General features: G+C 49.3%; 1 protein-coding gene across 1 annotated transcript; it reads right to left on the bottom strand.

The window, feature by feature from the left end:
• Positions 1 to 1,315: 1,315 nt before the first annotated feature.
• On the bottom strand, positions 1,316 to 14,901 carry Cldn11 (claudin 11). The gene is made up of 3 exons (XM_075950780.1): positions 14,503 to 14,901; positions 10,687 to 10,851; positions 1,316 to 2,552 (listed from the first exon to the last, which is right to left on the bottom strand). The coding sequence occupies exons 1-3, from the start codon at positions 14,726 to 14,728 to the stop codon at positions 2,320 to 2,322; spliced, it is 624 nt and encodes a 207-aa protein (XP_075806895.1). The 5' UTR covers positions 14,729 to 14,901; the 3' UTR covers positions 1,316 to 2,319.
• Positions 14,902 to 20,882: the final 5,981 nt, after the last annotated feature.

The raw sequence follows: 20,882 nt of genomic DNA on the forward strand, positions 1-20,882 counted from the left end.
TTGGCTCTGGACTCAGATCCACTGAGTGAGTGTTTAGGAGAGAAGAAAGTGAACACCTGACCCCTTGAGTGATGGGGTCTTAAGGTGAAGGCTTTATGCTTAAATAGGCAAATCCCTGTCGGTCCTGTACAGATACCTGACCTTCACAAACCACATAAAGAGCAGCCATGTGGGAGGATTAAAGACGGAAAACTCCTGCAGAGCCGGGTCTCAAGAGCATGGACTCCTCCTCCCTGTGGTTTAGGTAGACAGTGTGTTGAGGCTTCCATTTGGGTTGTGTTTTTGGGAGTCACTGTCTCCACATGAATTAAGATTTACTATGACCATTCAAAAAGTGTATTGGCCACATTCTAATGGAACTTACGGAGAGCAGATAAAGTGAATTTCTCTTGGGATTACAGAGTCAGAACCTATTAGTAGGCCTTTTCTGCATAAGTAACTTAGAAATCATTCTACCATGATATTTGGGCATGGGCATTTCCAAAGAGACTTTGTCCATCTGAAGGATACACTATACTAGATAACGAAGTTACTGTTTTTAGTCTGTGCACATGTGTGCGCACGTGCGCGCGCGTGTGTTTGTGTGTGTGTGTGTGTGTGCGTATGTGTGTGTGTAAGCCAACCAAGGGTTAAAGCCAGGCATCTCCCCCAAACCACTCGTACTTTTTGCTATTGTTTTTTGTTTATTTTATTTTGTTTCTGTTTGAGATAGGGTCTTTCTATGTAGCCCTGGCTGTCTTGAAACTCACTTTGCAGATCGAGATGGACTCACAGATATCCATCCCCCAATTCTGCCTCCCAAATTCTGAAATTAAAGGCATGAAGCCAGGTGGTGGCACATGAGGCGGAGGCAAGTGGATCTCTGTGAGCTGGAGGCCAGCCTGGTCTACAGAGTGAATACCAGGACAGCCAGGGCTGCACAAAGAAACCTTGTCTCAAGGAAGGAAAGGGGGAAAAGAGGCATGAACTTCCATGTTTGGCTCATTATCTTTTTCATTTCTCTCTCTCTCTCTCTTTTTTTAAAGAAGATCTCTCACTGAACCTGGAGTTTCTAGACTCCCCATGGATCTTCCTGACTACACAGCACATAACACAGAGAGAGAGGAGAGCTAGCACAGGGGCTGACTGTAACTGAACTGTATCGCTCCCCGTACTTAAGCAGCGAGCCCTTTACCAACAGAGCCAACTCTCCAACCCCAAATGATTCGTTCTTAGCTTGGCGGTCAGAAATTAATTTGTTGAGCTTTGCTTTGTTTGTTTCTGCTTTATTTTTAGTCGGATAATACTCTATAAACAACAGAAGACTGAAGACCAGTTTGGGAGACACTTGGTTATTTTATTGCACAGATTTTACCTGAACAAAATGCACCAACCCTGTTTGGGGTGTCCAGAGTCTCCAATATTGATAGACCATCAGTGCTTACACCCAGGAAGCCAAATCCAAAAGTACAATTTATGTTAAGTAACATTGCTTCAAGATCGCAAGCAGAACGGAGACAGGGACGGAGGGGGAGAAAAGCTTTTACAATGTGTTAACTGTGGAGCACGCACGACTGGAGAATTAAGAACCACAGCATACAAACCTGGAAATGGTGGCTGGTCAGTTAAAGTTACAGTCTTCTTACTACTACTTACTGCATGTTAAAGTCTGCTTGGTTCATTTCCTTCATACTGGTGAGTTGAGAATTTCAGGAAACCCATGGTTATAAAAATGATCAATCTTGAAAAAGTACATACAGAGAAATGTAAAATCACCAATTAAGGAAGAGCCCCAACCCCACCCTTATAAAAAGGAAGCACTCTCCTAGAGAGAGCGCTCCGAAGTCCCTCCCACTTGTGTTCCCAATTCTGTCATCTTCTATCTCTTACTGGAAGTGACCTTGAAACTGAAGAGGGAAGAAAAAACAGAGAGGTGTCTTTGTGAGCCTCCCATTGTCATCGGTAACCGTCTGAAAAGTGTCTTTTATTTCTCATCCAATCCACACCCAAGTCAGCTATGTTTCCAAGACATTTGAATTTAAGAGAGAAACAAAATATTTTTTTAATCAACAACAGTGGAATGCCCAAGGAAAGAGCTAACAGCGGGCAACACCATGAGAAAACTATGTGGGCATTATCTGAGCTAGAGATTTCTTTTAAGAACCGAGAAGTGGTGGGGTGGGTGGGGTGTTAAGACTGCTAACCACCAGGCAGGGTACTTTCTAGACCTTTGGCTTTAGTGCCTGGCAGAGAAGTGAGCTTCTTCCCCACTGTGGCGAGCAAACCCAGGGCCCCAGGCCCAGCATCTACAGCACCTCGGTGGGCAGTGGAGCAGCCCTCTTAGACGTGGGCGCTCTTGGCATGCGTGGGCGAGCTGGAGCCAGAGGAGTAATAGAAACGGTTTTCTCCAAATGACTGTGCATCCCCGGAGCAGCAAACGATGACACAGCCACCCACCAGGCACATCACGGCACCGATCCAGCCTGCATACAGCGAGTAGCCAAAGCTCACGATGGTGATCTCACGGTGGGCACATACGGGGAACCAGATGGTGGCCACAATGGCGCAGAGAGCTGGGGAGACAGGGAGAGAGGGTGACCGGGCACATCCGTCACGCGCCAAGTGCACTGGGCAGGCAAGTTCACTCCACAGACACGCCCCTTTCAATCAACTACAAAAACACCAATACACGCGGGGCGGCACACACCTTTAATCCCGGCACTCATGAGGCAGAGGCAGGCGGATCTCTGTGAGTTCGAGGCCAGCCTGGTCTACAAGAGTTAGTGCCAGGACAGACTCCAAAAGCTACAGAGAAACCCTGTCTCGAAAAATAATAAATAAATAAATAAAACCACCAATACACAAAGCACTGTTCCTTTGGCAACCTCTGCCCTATAGAATGAGATGACTTACAACAGACTGTGTCCAATGGCAGGTTCTTGTTTTCCTCAACAGGTACAAAGACAAACACCCTTCTAAGGACTTAATGTAATCATTTAAGCCCCAAACCCATGTATTTGTTTGTACTTATATATGGCGTTACTTTTAGCTTGGGTTCTGGTTTTATGTGCGTGTGTGTTGTGGCTGTTGTTGTGAGCTTTTTCAGGTCAAGGCCTCACACAGAGCCCAGGGGGACCTTGCACTCATTAAGTTGTCTTGTTGTGTAGCCAGCGACCTTGAGTCCCATCCCCTGAGTTCTGAGGTTTCAGGCATGAGTTGATACTAGCGGTGTATGGGGTGCTCGAATGGAACCCCATGGTTTGCTAGGCACAGCTCTCTGCCTTTACAATCTCATTTTTCTAGTTGCCTAATCGCGCTAGGCTTACGGCTCTATACGTCTATTGCTCACCCCACGTTCTGAGTTCTGTAAAGGCAGGCGCCATGCCTTAGTTATGTGTAAGAACTCAGTGCTCAGCTCAGCACCAGACACAGCTCCGTGTTTTTCAGCCGGATGAGTAAACAATCGGGATCTTCAAAAATGAGAAACAAGATGGTATCCATCCAGGTCCCCATGTTCTTGAGCTAGTCAGTCCACACCACAAAGGCCTGGACGAGCTATTCCTTTACTCTCACCGGTGCAAATGTTGCGAGTATGGACAGAGGACCAGGCAAGGGTCTGAGTTCGTGTGGTACCAGTCACGATCACAGAACACCAACACACAAATGAATAGTTCTTGGGGCAAAAACGGCTCGTCTATTCAAGGGTTTTGATTGTTATTGTACTTTATTTGTGGCATGCATGTGTATCCGTAAGCACACACATCACAGGGTGTGTGCGGAGGTCAAAGAACAAGTCTCAGGAGTCCACAGTGTGGGTACCAAGGATCAAACTCGAACCGCCAGGCTTGGAGGCAAGTGTCTCTATCTGCTGAACCTTCCTGATAGTCCAGATGTTTTTCAAGAAAATTTAAACATTTACCCAAGCTCTACCAAATAGGGTAGAAACAGACTACATAGGGCCATTTCACCTATGCCATGGGGCTAGTGAGATTGAAATTTTGATTTCTTTTTAAATTTTAATGATTTTCATTCAAATGGCCACATGTGTCTGAGACCGTTTTACTGAAAGACACAGCTTGAAAAGATAAACAACCCCATGACTCCCTTTAGTATAGTCTGATTTCTCTCAACCACAGCAGGACAGAAACTTCAGGAAAAGATTTAACTAGAGATGGCCTGTTAGAGTTGCCAGACACGACACTGATCAGAACAAGATTTCCAGTCGGCATCCTAAAAGCCATGGCCAAGTTCAAGCTACAGCACCACACTGCCAGCCCCCTCCTGGGGGTCAAGCTCAAGCTACTGCACCACACTGCCAGCCCCCTCCTGGGGGTCAAGCTCAAGCTACTGCACCACACTGCCAGCCCCCTCCTGGGGTCCTTGCTGCTTTCAACACAGGATTGCTATTGTTTGGTTTCTACACAAGCTTTCTAACATACACCGTCTGACCACGGGGAGGAAGCACAATCTATCTAACATCAGCTGTAAACTAAGGATTCAAGCCTTACCCACTCTGAAAGATTTGAAATTATCTCATTTGTCACGTAGCCTACAACAGTTCGTATTTACTACGGACTAGCTGCACCCCCTGAGTCAGATGGAGATATACAATAAGAAGAGGTCATTCCTGGCCTTGAAGAGTGCACACCCAGCCACCAGAAAAAGCTTTCCAATGCCCAGGCGCCCTGAGAGGAGCAGGGGAAGGAAGAAAGGTCTCATTCCCAAACAACTGACTTGAGTCAGTACAACCAATCTCTCCCATAAACAGCTAACTGGTTTCAAAACACTTCATGGTTCAAATAAGTGTTATTCTTTTGGGCTACTTTGTATTTACACATAGAACACACATTACACACTCGTGTGCGTGAGCACTTACACCACTCCTTGCCTTTGTGAAAACTAAGAACGTTCAGATTCGCTTTAGATTTTACACAGGAAGAGCAGAAATGGTCTCCAATCCAGTTAGCGTTCCTTTATTCCCTAAGCACAGATAAAGCGGCCAGGAAGAGCCAGGCTCTGTCTTCCAAGAATGTTGGCTGTTTTAGCTTGTGTCAGAGACGTTGGACTTACTGCATGTAACTCGCTAGAAAAGGGAGATGCCTATTCATGTGTGTAATGGCCGCGGAGGACTGGGTCGACAGACGAAAGACAGGCAGTTGCATGAATGGATGCACGGACGGACAGACAGATGAACGAAAGGTAGTCTCGTTTTGGTTCTACTTCCCCTATACCCCAGTCACAAATTTTAATGTGACTTTAACAGTGAGAGCCACAGACTCACAGTTTACCTCATTAAAACCTCCCCTCTTCCATAACCCGTGCAAACTTGGCAAATGAACACCGGCAGCTTTCCTTCCTGCAGACGAATGAACTTGAGGTGGAATTCCTGCGGCACTCAGAGACAGGCACATCAAAACCGCTAAGAAATGACAGGCAACCACACAACATGAAAGGGAACGAGAGGCCAACTTGTGGTAACATGCAGCTGAACTTGAAAGGAAAACTGTTTAGACACCAACAAAGGAGAATAGGAGAATATACTCCATTTCAGCAGTAGCTTTGGGCAGGTGAGGGGCGTGAGGGTGCTGATTGGCCAGTAGAGTTAGGAAGTACAAGCCAAAGCACCACGTCACTGAAAAATCTGTTGGTTTTCCCAAAGGCAGAGCCTTGCTGAACCTGTTTCCATCTGTATCTACCGTCCCATTCCAAAAAACAGGCGTTTGAAACAGTCCTGCTATCTGGGGAAAAATAATAGATTTCCATCAAAAGTCACAGTTATCCATAAGGTAAAGGAGGATGAACAACCTAATGTCTCCCTTCTCTGTTTATGTCAGAAGTTATTTTTAAATTAAGTCTCTAAGACAAGCAGTTTTGTGCTCGGATTTCTTACTCCTTCGATAGATGCCATCCTCACCTGCCCAGGAAGGAGCAGGACCCTGCAGTCTGTTTAGGGGAGGAGAAGCTAACAACTCAGGGGAGAGGTGGCAGACACACAACAGATTTGCCCTCTCATGAGTAAAATCCCCCCCTTGTTAAAGAGTGAGAACATCTGCCGGTATCAGGAACAATTTTCAATTAATACAATAGGATGTGTTCCTTAGTTGACAGGACATGTCCTTGCTAAAGTTCATGATGTATCTTAACTAAACAAAGAAGTTACAAAAGTGATATCTAAGTGTATCTTTCCATCTTCTTAGATGTTAAATAACACATGGTAATATTCAGAAACTAAGTAAACAAGATACACACAACCTCTTAGATGTGTACAATCAAATATTAGGTGTCAACCAAAAAAAGTAGCAAAAGAAAAATAAATAAGTGTGAGCTGAGGAGGTTCAGTGGGTAAAAATGCTTATTGTACAACCATAAGGACCTCAGCTCAAATCCCCAACAGCCATGTAAAGGTCTGGGCACAGCCACCTGTGCCTTTAACCCAGAACTGTAGGAGACAGGAGAGGAAGATCACTGGACCTGCTGACTCTCAGCCTTGCTCCAGGCTGAGCCAAACCTGTCTCAGAGGAATAAGGCAAAAAGGGATAGAGGACAGAAAAGGTCCTCCTCAAACCCTCTCAGGTGCACGTCACACACACACACACACACACACACACACACAGACAGACACACACACACACAGACAGACACACACACACACACACGGAAAAAAAAAGGTTCAAGGAAGTTAAATAAAATTAATGCAGGTGTGTCTGAATTTTTAGGTAACAAACGAGAGGAAAAACAGAGAAAGAAGAAGACTAGGAATGTGGGGAGTCCCCAGACCAGCGTCTCTTCTTTCATGATGTGAGCTTGTGTTTCAGGCCCTGCTGCAGCTACACTAGGCACCCAAGGGGCTCTGTAAAGCTCTGTTAACTGCTCGAGTTGTTCTGACCACATCCTCCTTGGTAGACTGAGATCGTCACCAGAGTCATCTATGGACTAGGGTGTCAGGGATGGGAAGTTGAGGATGACCGGGAAAAGCCTAGCTAAACTACACGGGGAGAGGAAGTTTGAAGCCTACACATGGGACTGAGGGGAGTGTAGAGGGACAGGTAATATTTCCCAGGGCGCTGTGGAGTCATAGCTGTTGTTCTTTTCCCACGTGGACCTAGAGAAGCCTGAGTTTCTCTTTTCTCACCCATTGCTTCCCAAAGCTCCTCCCACACAGTGGCCGTCAGGAAAACCTAGCGTGTGCCGCTGTCGTCTAGTCAATGGAATATTCAAGTCCGTTACTTTCCTGGCCAGCTCTCAGCGCTGACATTTTTCCCGTCGTTTTCACTGCATGCGTCATCGTCTACGTTCTCCTACAGCATTCTAAAACAAGTCTCGCGGTTATCTGTCACACTTAATTTTATTCGTATTTATTGCCGTGCATGTGTTGCTAGGGTTTGAAGCCGTACACTATGCCACATATCCAGGAACTTGTTTTTTCAAAAAGAAAAATCACAGGAAGGGCTCACACAGCATTTAGGGTCTCCGTTCAATGTCAGAGTCGCTGCCCTCCTGAGGAATTTTTATTTAGACAAGGGTCTAAATATATGTACACAGTAAATAAGTCTGTCCTCCTCTGCCTGGATTAAGAACCTCTCTCCTTCCAAAGGCAAGGATCCCCTCTCCCTGTAGGAAATCTGCAGGCCGTCTCACACTCGCCCACACCCTTGATTCTAGTACAGGCCACCGCTAACCTGAAAGCTTGCAGCTGAAACAACTTTTTCCACCATAAATAAAGCCACCAGGCCCAGATGTGTAAAGGGGAAAAGAAAAGAAGGCAGAAGTCCCTGAGGAAGCCGAGCACCGGTTCCTCCCTGCCCACTCCCTGAGAGACGTCCAGCTGAAGGGCTTTCCACGCCCCAGCGAGAAAAGAATGAACTGAATCAGAACAAGGAGTCAGGGTTCCTTCGTGATGGGAACAGTGACCATCGCCCCTGTGGGTCCCCACATTCCAATTTCTAAGGATGCAGGGGATGTCTCTGGAAGTGAAAAACCGTGCCTCTCCTCTCCAGCTGTGTGCGTGGACATGACCCCTGCAGAACTCAAACATGCCAACATCATGGCATAATCACGGCAACGATGACCTACTATGCGCCAGATGCCATGCTAAGTGTGTCCCACACTTCCTTGTGCCGTTCTTGCTAAGCTGGGAAGGAAGCCTGGCTGAGGAGAGACGCAGCGGCCCTCTTGGACACTGCCTGGAGGCTGTGGCATCCTGATTCAGTACAGCTGGTTTGACTCCAGCACACAAGGTGAAAAGCGTCAGGTCCTAGGGCCTTGGGCCTTAAAAGTTGAGATGCTAGATTCTCCTCCACTCTTCCCTAGCCGTGAGCCATCTGTTGCTCTTAGAACATTGCCTCTGGCTTAAGAAGCCACAGAATCAAGCTCCTATTCCTCCCCACTCAGACTTAAAAAGACACAGCTGGCCAGCAGGCAGGCTTTCTTTCAAGCCTTCGGAAAAATAGTCAGAGACTCTCAGGACCAGAAAGAACTGAATTCATGTTCCGTTTCTGAGCAGGACTGGCTGGCAGTGCCCCTTTCCAGCCCCACCCCCACCCCAGCTCCAGAACTACTTCATGCTAGCAGCCATACTTCGGCTGGGGTGTCATCAGTGACCCCCCCACCAGGACTGAGCATGGGCCCAGGACCAACTTCTCCCTGGAGAGTGCTGAGTGGCAGAAAACAACTCAGAGCTACACACAAAGACGCCTTCACACTCTGCCCCCCACCCCCGCCATCCCTGAGGTGGGAAAGCAAGGGTCTTGTGGCTGGGAGTGGGAATACAGAAAGGATATCAGCAGATGACACAGTCCAGAGCCAGCTCCGTCCAGTCAAGACAACATGAAAACCGAGGGTCAGTGGAGACCTGCTGGGAAATAAATCTGACAGCAGTAAGAGGAGGGGCAGGCAGTATCAAGATGAGGCTAGACCCAGACTACGATGGCCCTCCATCCATTCTTCCCATGATGCTTCCTTGGGCTCGGCTTTCTTTTCACCCACAGATTGAATGGAGACAGACAAACAGGGCCAGACAGATGCACATCCTCTCTCCAGCCCCATCGCACTTTGCTCAGCTATCAAACAAACTGTCTTCCTGTACCAAGACACCTTCAAAAGATAAAGAAAACCTTGGGCCAGTGAGACGGCTTAGTGGGCAAAGGGGCTGACAAGGGTGGAAACCTGAGTTTCCTCTCCAGGTTCCCATGGTGGAAGGTGAGAACCAAGTGGCCTCTGTACAGTGACGCACACCTTTAATCTCAGTACTTGAAAGGCAGAGGCAGGCGGATCTCTGAGTTCAAGGCAGGCCTGGCCTACAGAGCAACTTCCAGGACAGCCTAGGCTATATAAGCTCTATCTCAAAAAAAAAAGAAAGAAGGGAGGGAGGGAGGGAAGGAGAAAAGGAGGGAGGGAGGGAGGGAGGGAGGGAGGGAGGGAGGGAGGGAGGGAGGGAAGGAGGGAGGGGGGAGAGGAGGGGAAGGGAAGGGAGGGGAAGGGAGGAGAGGAGAGGAGAGGAGAGGAGAGGAGAGGAGAGGAGAGGAGAGGAGAGGAGAGGAGAGGAGAGATAATTCATCTGGGAAGTTTCAAATTACACATTGCTTCCCCACCACTCAAAAACCAGAAACAAAGCAAAGCAAAACCACAATTCATATCTATACACTTTGCTTGTTTCTCTCCTGCTTGTACACTGGTCTGCAGCTGCTCACGCATGCTGTCTCACTTGGAGGTATTCTGGGACTTCTATGTGTAAGAAAACAGAGCTAGTTTTTGAGACAGTGTATCTCATGTATCCCAATGAGTCTTACGTATCCCAGGCTAGCCTCATTAGCCAAGAGAATGACCTTGAATTTGGGATCCTCCTGCAAGGGCTAAGATTACACCTGTGCTTCTTGCCAGCATTTCTTTTGGTAGTACAGGGGACAAGACCCTCGGCAGGAAGTTAGACCAAACTCCTACGTACAGGTATGATCAACAAAACTGAATGAGCACGAACCACTTCCCCAGTGTAGATGGTTCCTTCCTCCACCCCGTGACCTGTCATCTTCTCTTCAACTCTCTGGATCCCTGTGCTCCGGGAAACCCCTCCAGAGGGACTTAGCTGCTGTCTTCCCTGTATACTGCGTACAAGTCATTTTAAGGTGACCTCCCCAGACTCCATATCCTGGAGTATCTCTACACACCCTTTTCTTCATCGGGGTCCCCAGAGCCTACCACAGTGCCTGCTATTCTTGATTAATGAACACCTACTAAACAAAATACTCATCCATCACCTACTGGTCTGCCATGCCCCGCCCCTTTTCCTTTGCGCTCCTCTTTCCCTGCCCTTTTTGTTATTTATTAATGAGGCTCTCGTTTCTTACTGCAGTGAGAATCACCCTGGGAGCCTCCTAAAAATATATATATATATATCTTTCCTGACCTGATCCCCAGAAAATTCCAGTTTAATTGATTTGCTATGAGGTGTGAACAAGTCATTCTAAAGGGGTTCTGCTGTAGAGTCTGCTTAGAGAATCACCACACAAACCCCTTTCTTCCAATTTTCCTTGTTAACCTCCCAACCCTTCTCACAAGATGTAACCAGAGTCCTGTCTAAATTCCTCTGGAATATGACCGAAAGGACACAGATGGTGGGTGTCTGTTATCCGGTATGTTCTCTTGACGTAGCAACTGCAAAAGACCTGAGCTCACATTCACTGGAGTTGGGGAGCCTGAGGGAAAGCTTACCCAGCAAGATGAGGAGCACACCGGCCAGCTGGGCTCGCCTGTACTTGGCCACTCCAGGCTCGTGGCCCATTCGGATGCAGGGAAGAACCGTCAACAGCAGCAAGATGGCTGGCAGACCCAGAACCGAAGCAGCAATCATGAGAGCTCTACAAGCCTGCACGTAGCCTGGGAAGGAGAGAACAGAGAGGGCGCGTTAGACCCCGGCGCGGGGTGGGGTCTCTTACTCCTGAGTCCCACCTCTCAGGAATTCAGCACCACCTTCCTCCTTCTGGTCTCCTCTAAGATTTAAAATGTGATCAACGTTGTCCAAGATCACCCCGCACCTCCTGCTTTTAAAGAACGGCGCTAACAGCAGTGAGAGAGCAAGAGAAACAGAGCGGACGGGGGCGCAGACCACTCGGCCACGGGGGAGCCGTCAAGATTTACTTGCATCATTATAACACCTAATTAAAGATTCATCCAGAAACCCAAATGCTCAGAAGCTCACCTCTGATGACGGGTTGTTGACTCGTCTACTGCGACACTGTCTGCCTATGGAACCGTAGGGAGACAGTGACTTACTGCATCTTACTTGCTTGTCGCCAGAGTGATGATAATAACAAAGGCCCTCCACCTACCTAATAGAACTCCACTAGCAATAAAATTCACAATTCAAAGAGTCTTATTCTCGAGAGGGAGGGGGAATGCAGTGGGGGGGAGGGGATTGGGGGAGGGGGCGAGGTGTGGGAGGAGGGGGAGGGAAATGGGAAACGGGGAGGAGGCGGAAATTTTTTTTTCAACAACAAAAAAATAAAAGAAAAGAAAAAGAAAATAGTCTATGCTAAGCACTGAGAAAATGGGCAGCAGATATTACTGATATTATTGTTCTGGGCCGATGCAATAGTTTTTTTGTTTTTTGTTGTTTTTTCAGGACAGGAACTCTCCATTGTCCGGACAATTCTCAATCTCTGATCCTCCTGCGTCAGCCTCCCCAGTGCTGGCGTTACACTCACACTCAGCCCAGTGCGGTACTGCTCACTTCCGTGTGCCGCACGATTTTGTCCTCAGTGCCTGCTGGGTGTGAATGTATGTAGCCCTGACTATATTAGAAACCAAGACTACAACATCCCTCTCTCGCTCCTCCCCAGAGGCTGCTGTCCTCATGGCTCCTATCCTCTTAGAGGATCAAGTTCCATTTCCTGCTTTATCAGTGATGCCTGGGCATGTTTCTCCATGGGTCTGTCAATGCTTAAAAGACGGCTTTCCAGTCCCGGGGATTCCTGTAGAGTAGACACCTGCCTTGGTCTTCATGCCCCATAGCAGGTGACAGAGCTATCAATGAAGGAAAAGGTTGAGAAAGAGATGTAGAGCAAAGGTATCCACTGTACGTTGTCAAATAAGAACGCTAAGTGAGAGCTTTATGAGAACACAGACTATGATATGAACAATGTTACAAACAAGCTGGACAGAGACGGAGAGCTCCACAGATGCAGGTTTACTGTTTCCCTTTTACCTCGTTCATTGTTCCCCATCAAAGCATTCCCCCCCCACTTTAAAAATAAAAGCCTTGTGTTTACAAACGTCTGTTGTCCGTTTTGTTTCATTTGCTCAGGCAGAGATAGTGGCCTGAGCGAGGCTGAGTTATCGGCAAAGCCAAGAACTGACCCTTTCCCGTGGACCACGGCCTCATGTCAGATCCGGCCAACCTCCCTTTGTGCCAACATGAAGCGCCAACACTGCCCCTTAGCAAGGTGCGCCACATGGGCTCTCTTCCAACTACTGACCATCGTCCTAGGAATGAGATAACCTGTCAGGTGTCCCAGGAGGAGCCCCAGAAGTCTGAGGCCCGGCCCCACCCCCCCTCCAATCAGAAGAGCCTGGGAGAAGAGCCAGGGCCCACACAAAGGCAGCAGTCAACTCAAACCGATGCTCTGAAATTTATGGCACAAGGCTGTCCATGTGCTGCAGTCCCAGGGCCATGTCTGGAATCAGAAGTCAGAGACAGAGCCCCTACCCCACCCAGTTGGTAAGGTAAGGAAGCATAGGACAATTAAACTTTTCCACACAATATACGCCCTGCCCCCAGCATGGCCTGTGTGCTCTGAAAACAAGCCATTTGGCAGTGGATGCTCAGGAAATGTAATTTCAGGGGGAGGAAACAAAGGGATTTTATACATCAGTCAGAAATCTCTACCGCCAATGACATTGCCCTTTCTAGATCATCTCCTACTTCAAAGGGGACCTTCGTTTCTCGTCTCACTGAGTCCTGCAAGCAATCTTGAAAGACAAGTGGTTGGTTTTATTTAAATTCTTTAAAGAAGACCTACTAGGGTCTACTGGGGTTAGCAACCTGTCCCGGATTCTGAGAGCTGGGTCCTGAAGTCTGACCCATGTCTATCAAAGCCGCATTAACTGAGGCTGAGTTCACACCAGGATTCCCTAACCCTGTCCTTCCAAACGTCCAGATGGAGAAAAGGGCACTGAAAGGCGGAGCTGATGTGCACTGTGCCCCCTACTATGTGGTAGAGGCAAGGTCTGGACCACGAGCAAATGCAAAGAGAACTTAAAATGTAATGGAGGTGTGGGTATAGCTCACTCTGCAGAGAGTTCGCCTAACATGAACAAAGCCCCCGGGTTCGATTCCTAATACCGCATCCTGGGATAAGAACAAGAAGTTAGCAGTAAGTGAGCTGGGCAGAGGGAGGTGAATCCCAAATGCCCTGTCTGGAAAAGAGGGGGTAACTGGGAGCACAGGGTCTCTGGAAAGCCCAGTGGTCTGGAGAAGGCACAAATTCAGCTACTCTCAGACCAGTAACTTCAGGGCTGATTTCTTCTCATCTTAAGACCTGGCTATGCCCTTAAATACAAACATCATCGAAGGCCAGAGGCAGCCTCATCTAGGTGACAGTAAAGCCACAAGGCATGACAGGATTCTAGCAGGAACCTACAAGTGGTGCTGACAACCTCCCAAGTCATCTTTCCCATAGGACCCGAAGGAGAATGTGCCCTCCCAAACTCCCTCACCCAGTATCTCAGAGGCTCAACAACCCTCCCCCACACACCCAGAGATACGGCTGCAAGCCCTGGAGTGACCCTCAGCACCGCCTTTGCCTCTGGTGGACTGTCCCTCTCTCGGGGTGCTGGTTCTTCTCAATACCCAGCAGCCCGCTTGGAGGAAGGATGACGCTCTGGCAGGGGAGGGGTGATGCTGCAGCCCTCTTAAGGGACCCCTGGGCAAAGGATATGGGTGGTGACAGGCCTTGAGACCTGAGATGAACACCTGAGATTCACTAATCTGGCCAATCCAAAGAGTCCTTGAAGGTGAGCCTAACCTCTCGGGGCTGGCTGAGTCCCAGTACAGTCTCAGAAGCTCAGCAGATACTTTCTCAGGCACCAGTGTGAAAGAGCTCACACTGTGTGCTTTCCTCCTCAGATCTCTAGACTGACTCTGATCAGAAGCCCATCAGGGAAGGCAGGGGCCAGGCTTAAGGATCTTTGGTAGATTAGCAGCTTGGAAACCTGGGATGACAGAAGCAATGGGAATTAACAAGAGTGAGTTCCTACCATGCATATAGGACTGGATTCATTAAATTCTCAAAGCCATTAGCCAGTGTTACCAGTGGCTAAATTGCCATTATTATCCCATGTTCCCAATTAAGAAACTGAAGCCGACAGGTGGTTGTTCAGGGCTAATTCTCCTACAAGGTGGGATTGAAGATGTCAAAACTGTACCTAGAGGTCTCTAGAGTCCCCAAACTTCTGAGAACCCTGTCAAAAAAAATCCCCATTTCTGCCCCGGCCTGCCTCTGGGAGCTGCTTCAAGCTCAGGGTCCTTACCCGGGAGGATGAGGATGTCCACGAGGGGCTTGCAGTGGTAGAGACCAGTGGCCATGACACAGTCGGCCCACAGCCCCTTGGAGCCCAATTCGTCCATTTTTCGGCAGGTGGGGATGGTGTAGCTGCAGGTCACCACCCAGTCATTGGTAGACGTGGTGACGATGATGCCGATCCAACCCACGAAGCTCGTGACGAAGCCCACCACCTGCAGGCATGTGGCTACCATGGTGGCAGCAGCGACGTTCACGTGGCTCGACCCTCGCGGACTGTGCCTACTGCGCCCGCCTGGACAAGGCCTGCCCTAGGCTTTCCCTGCCGCCCTGGCGAGCCGTTGGAGCGGGAGATGCTGCTAGCTCTGCCGCGAAGACAGGTGCGTCTGGCGGGGACAGCAGCGCGGCTGGGCAGCGCGCCCCCGCCCCCTCTTTAAACTCGGTGGCCCGGGCCAGCAAGCGCCAATCCGCGACAGCCCCGGGCCGAGCCGACCAATCGCGAGCCGGGCGGGGTGTGGCAGGGAGCAGGGCTCGAGGAGGGGGCAGCAAGCCGCCCCGCAGGGCTGGGTGACGCACGGTCAGCGCTGGAAAGTAAATTAATCCCATCCCGATGGGGACCCGCGGAGTGCAAACTCCTGTTGCATTTCCTGAGCGTAGTCTTACTTCTTGAGGTCTCTCTCTTGTCTCCGTGGCTGGGTCTTCCTCTGCAACTTCTACCCACTAGCCTCTCGCTCGGTTTTCCCAGCTGTAAACTCTTCCAAGGGCACCCAGTACAGTTTCCTATGGCCCTAAGAAGCCGAGGGGACCAGCACTCCGATGTTATCACAAGAAAAGACTGAATGAGAGCACTTGCTGCGCATGCACAGCGAGAACCTGAACCCCAATCCTTTTAATTTATTGCGCCCAATTAAAAAATAAATAAAATAAAAAGCCTAGTGTGTAAAAAAAAAAACCTGTGATGACCTGCACTTCTGTAGCCCCAGTGAAGCTGGGCTGAGGCAGAAGGATCTCTGGGGTTTGCAGACTGCCACCCTAGCTCTAGCTTCAGTGCAACTCTCTGTCTCAAGGGAATAAAGTGGATGGCGCCAGAGCAGGACATGGGACATCTTCCTAAGGCACCACACACATACCACACAGACAGACACACACACATACACACACACACTCCACAAGAAGCGAGTAAAACAATAATGCTTTTCTGTGGCATCAAATCAGCAGCTCTAGTCACAGTAACGGTGGCAATACCCACACTCAGACCTGCTATTAACGCTTACTGTGTACGTGTGTTTTTCTATTACAGCTCATTGAATTCTCCAAAGTTTGTAATGGAGACAGTTGTCGACGCCACACAGAAAGAAAAAGCAAGCCCTCAAAGGATGAGTTCCTCAAGTTTACACAGTTAGGACGGAGAATTCATGGGTCCATCTCATCACTGTCCCTGACCTTTCCTGGGAACCCATCCTGGTTATCCCTCTCTGGATGTTCTGAGAGGGCTTGGTGTTCCACTTCTGATACATTAAAAGCGAAGCGCTCTGCCCAGATCACGGTAAACAAGTGAGCTTCTGTTCTCCGCTGAGGAAACCACCAGCCCGGACTGAGCGGGGAGTGGAAGATAGCAGCAACCACAGCCTGGCAGCCCCCTTCTTAGTGCATTCAGATAAGGCTCCTTCTGTGCGCCTTGAGAAAGAGGTACTGGGTAAGGATGAACCCCGGGCCTTGAGCAAGCCAGGCAAGTGCATTGTAGCTTCGGGTTTGTATGGCTGGAAGTCTTGAAAGCCTTTGGCTTTTCTTACTATGTCCTGATCTAGTCTTGAAAGTATTCTTGATCTAGTCGTCTAGGCCACTTCCTATTTAAAATAGTGAAGGAGGGGCTGGAGAGATGGCTCAGTGGTTAAGAGCATTGCCTGCTCTTCCAAAGGTCCTGAGTTCAATTCCCAGCAACCACATGGTGGCCCACAACCATCTGTAATGAGGTCTGGTGCCCTCTTCTGGCTAGCTCTATACATAATAAATAAATAAATATTTTAAAAAAGTTTAAAAAAAATAAAATAAAATAGTGAAGGATTTCAGCAAACACAAACACTTGGTGCTCAACCTTCTAAAGCCTCAGATACTGATTCCGTAACGTTGGTGTTGAGCTTACCACAGCCATCCTCCTGCTGGAGTCACCGCGAGTCACCAAGTCTTCTCGGGAAGACTGGCCTTGAGGAGATGGTGGCCTGCCTCGTAGCCTGGGGGAGTGATGGTAAACACTTCATTAGTGTTGCTGTGGCTCAGTGGGACAACCCTACAACGCACTTGACATGGGGCTGGTACTGTTGACAATGTCAGCTCCTTTGTGCTACCAGGCCAGGCTGCACAGTCCGAATCCTGGCTCCACTACCGCTGGCTATGGGATCAAAACATTTCACATTGCTTTTTATTACTATGAAATTTGTATCCGTTCCTTGAGAACTTCACGCGTGTATTTTAATTACATTTTTATTTACTCATTTTGTGTGCATGTATACGTGTATACATATGTGCATGGCACATATGTAGAGGTCCAAGAACAACTTGCAGAAGTCAGTTCTCCCCTTGTGCCACGTGGGTCGCGGGGATCAAACTCCAGCCTTCACTTTTGATGGCAGGTGCTTTACCTGAGCTGTTTCACCAACCCTACTTAGTGGTCTTCTCCCATCTGTAAAAGCAGGGAAGAAAACCCACCCTTATAGTTATCTTTATGCATATGTAAGTCACTATACATACAGAGTTGAAAGTGATGTCTGATACAAATACTCAATAAACCTGGCTGCTATATTGCCATCTGGGGCTCAGAATTCTTGTTTTTGTATTCTTCTTGCATCCGTGCAATGTGAGGATTTGTACAAACTATTTTATAGGATTCTATTCTCCTTTTGAATGAACCATCAGGTCTACAGAGGTATATTAATCTGGATGTGGGCAGATACCCTCTTATAATACCCCAAACCAGCTTTGTGCTAAGTACAATAGAAGATATGAAAACCCCAAGCATTGCAAAATAATCAGGAACTTTACGTTCTCGGCACCCCGTTAGAACTAATGCTCCACACAGGACAGCCCAATCAGAATTCCGCAACGGTCTGCTTGCCAAGGGTCTCACATATGTGCACGTCACTGGTGCATACAAACTCTCTCTCTCTCTCTCTCTCTCTCTCTCTCTCTCACGCACACACACACACACACACACACATGTGCGTGTGCTTGCAAAGTCAGATTTCAGAACTCAGGCACAAAGTAGTAAAATGACTTGCTAAACAGTCAAAGTTTCTGTCTCGGAGGGCAACACTCAGGGCACACATTTCTTCTAGATCACTTCCTTCACCCACGTGACTCTCGGGTTCTTCACTTGGGAATGAGAAGTGAGTTTTCCACTAGGGGTGTTGTGAAGATTAAGGTACCACGTTATCACTTGAGAACATAAGCTACATTTATGAGACAAGACACTAAATAATTATTATGATCATCTTCTGATGACAAGCACACACAAAATGCTACCTGGGGGAGGCCAACAGACATATGATAAAGTAGCCACGAGTTAAAAGGCCGTCCACTCCAAATGAAGTCACTGAGGCACAGAGACCCGTCACCAACAAGAGGACAGAAGCCCTGAGAATCCTCCAGTAGCCACAGCACATGGCTTCATGAGCCCCAGATGTAGAGGATGCAATCCACAGCAAGGCTCTCTGGGTAAAAGTCCACCAACTCTCTTTTCACTTTATTTTATTTGAGATAGGGTTTCTCCCACATTCCTTACCGTGCCTGCATCTCACATCTTCCCTGTGATAGCGATCTGACCCCCCCACACCTAACACAGCCCAATAAAACAGAATCCCAAGCCCACACGATCTCAGGCACTCTTCCACCCTAACTGAGTCTGAGTCCAGCCACACCCAGAGAGTGTCACCATCCCGTCTCAGTTTGTTTTCTTCCAGAAACTCCGTCACCGTGTCCCCTCTCCACACCCCCACAGAAGCTCCATCGTCACCGTGTCCCCTCTCCACAACCCCACAGAAGCTCCATCGTCACCGTGTCCCCTCTCCACACCCCCACAGAAGCTTCATCGTCACCGTGTCCCCTCTCACATCCCCACAGAAGCTCCATCATCCTCGTGTCCCCTCTCCACATCCCCACAGAAGCTCCGTCGTCCTCGTGTCCCCTCTCCACACCCCCACAGAAGCTTCATCGTCACCGTGTCCCCCCTCACATCCCCACAGAAGCTCCATCGTCACCGTGTCCCCTCTCCACATCCCCACAGAAGCTCCATCGTCACCGTGTCCCCTCTCCACACCCCCACAGAAGCTCCATCGTCACCGTGTCCCCTCTCCACACCCCCACAGAAGCTCCATCGTCACCGTGTCCCCTCTCCACACCCCCACAGAAGCTCCATCATCCTCGTGTCCCCTCTCCACACCCCACAGAAGCTCCATCATCCTCGTGTCCCCTCTCCATACCCCACAGAAGCTCCATCGTCACCGTGTCCCCTCTCCCACCCCCACGGAAGCTCCATCATCCTCGTGTCCCCTCTCCATACCCCACAGAAGCTCCATCGTCACCGTGTCCCCTCTCCACACCCCCACAGAAGCTTCATCGTCACCGTGTCCCCTCTCACATCCCCACAGAAGCTCCATCATCCTCGTGTCCCCTCTCCACATCCCCACAGAAGCTCCGTCGTCCTCGTGTCCCCTCTCCACACCCCCACAGAAGCTCCATCGTCACCGTGTCCCCCCTCACATCCCCACAGAAGCTCCATCGTCACCGTGTCCCCTCTCCACATCCCCACAGAAGCTCCATCGTCACCGTGTCCCCTCTCCACACCCCCACAGAAGCTCCATCGTCACCGTGTCCCCTCTCCACACCCCCACAGAAGCTCCATCGTCACCGTGTCCCCTCTCCACACCCCCACAGAAGCTCCATCGTCACCGTGTCCCCTCTCCACACCCCACAGAAGCTCCATCATCCTCGTGTCCTTTCTCCATACCCCACAGAAGCTCCGTCGTCACCGTGTCCCCTCTCCCACCCCCACGGAAGCTCCATCGTCACCGTGTCCCCTCTCCACACCCCCACAGAAGCTCCATCGTCACCGTGTCCCCTCTCCCACCCCCACGGAAGCTCCATCGTCACCGTGTCCCCTCTCCACACCCCCACAGAAGCTCCATCGTCACCGTGTCCCCTCTCCACACCCCACAGAAGCTCCATCATCCTCGTGTCCCCTCTCCATACCCCACAGAAGCTCCATCGTCACCGTGTCCCCTCTCCCACCCCCACGGAAGCTCCATCGTCACCGTGTCCCCCCTCACATCCCCACAGAAGCTCTATCATCCTCGTGTCCCCTCTCCACACCCCCACAGTTTATCGCAGAGCTGGAAAGTTCCTGAGGAGCCCTGAGTTTCTGTCCTCTGACCTGAAGGCATCTGAAAGGGAGAGTTTAGAGGGCCAGTTAGTGCACTAAACTGAGGAAAAAGGAAGCAGTTGTGCTAAGAGTCACCGTACCATTTACACCTGAAACTGGCCATTCAGTTAGAGTGTGCTGTGTACATGAGGCTAAGGCTTTTGCTAGAAGACATCAAAAAGCTCACGCTGAGAACTTTGGGCCAAATAAGTGTGCTCTTAGCGCCCACTAGTGATCGCATAGGTGATTTAAAAAACAAAACTGAAGGGAACGCTGAGAGAACCCAATGATGGACTAACGTAACCTCAACCTACATGTCAAGTAGGTGGTTGACCTAACTAAAATTTGTATTTTTCTGGGATAGTTTTCTTCATATGTTAAAAGTATTCATCTCTTTAGGAAGCCAAACACAAGGTGCACGTGAACCCACTTCTCCAAGACTGCAAATCGACAATCCGTTGTGTGGAGCGGGTACACTCTTGCATATGTTTATGGAAGGCTAGAATCCTTGGGTGTGGGTGTGCACACACACATGCACACGCCAGAGAACAGCACCAAGCGTTGCTCCGTAGGCACCGCTCACCTTCGGCTTTTGTGTTTGTTGGTTTTCAGTTCCCACTGGCCTGGACAGAACGAGTAAGCTAGCCTGGTTGACTAGCTAGCTCCAGAGATGTGTGCGTGTCCACCTTCCCGGGGAGGGAATTACACATCATCAAGCACACTTTCTTAGTGCATTTTATTTGAATTATGTGTGTTGTGTGGTGTGTGTGTAGGAATGCAGGTGCCCGAAGAGGCCAGAGAAGGAGTCAGATCTCTGGGAGCTGAAGATTTTATTTGAATTATGTGTATTGTGTGGTGTGTGCGTAGAAATGCAGGTGCCCGCAGAGGCCAGAGAAGGCAGCAGATCTCTGGGAGCTGAAGCTGGGAGTCGTGAGCTACCTGCTGTGCCTGCTGTGCCTGCTGTGCCTGCTGGGCTC

This window comes from Microtus pennsylvanicus, chromosome 16, assembly GCF_037038515.1.
Source record: "Microtus pennsylvanicus isolate mMicPen1 chromosome 16, mMicPen1.hap1, whole genome shotgun sequence".
Lineage (NCBI taxonomy): Eukaryota > Metazoa > Chordata > Mammalia > Rodentia > Cricetidae > Microtus > Microtus pennsylvanicus.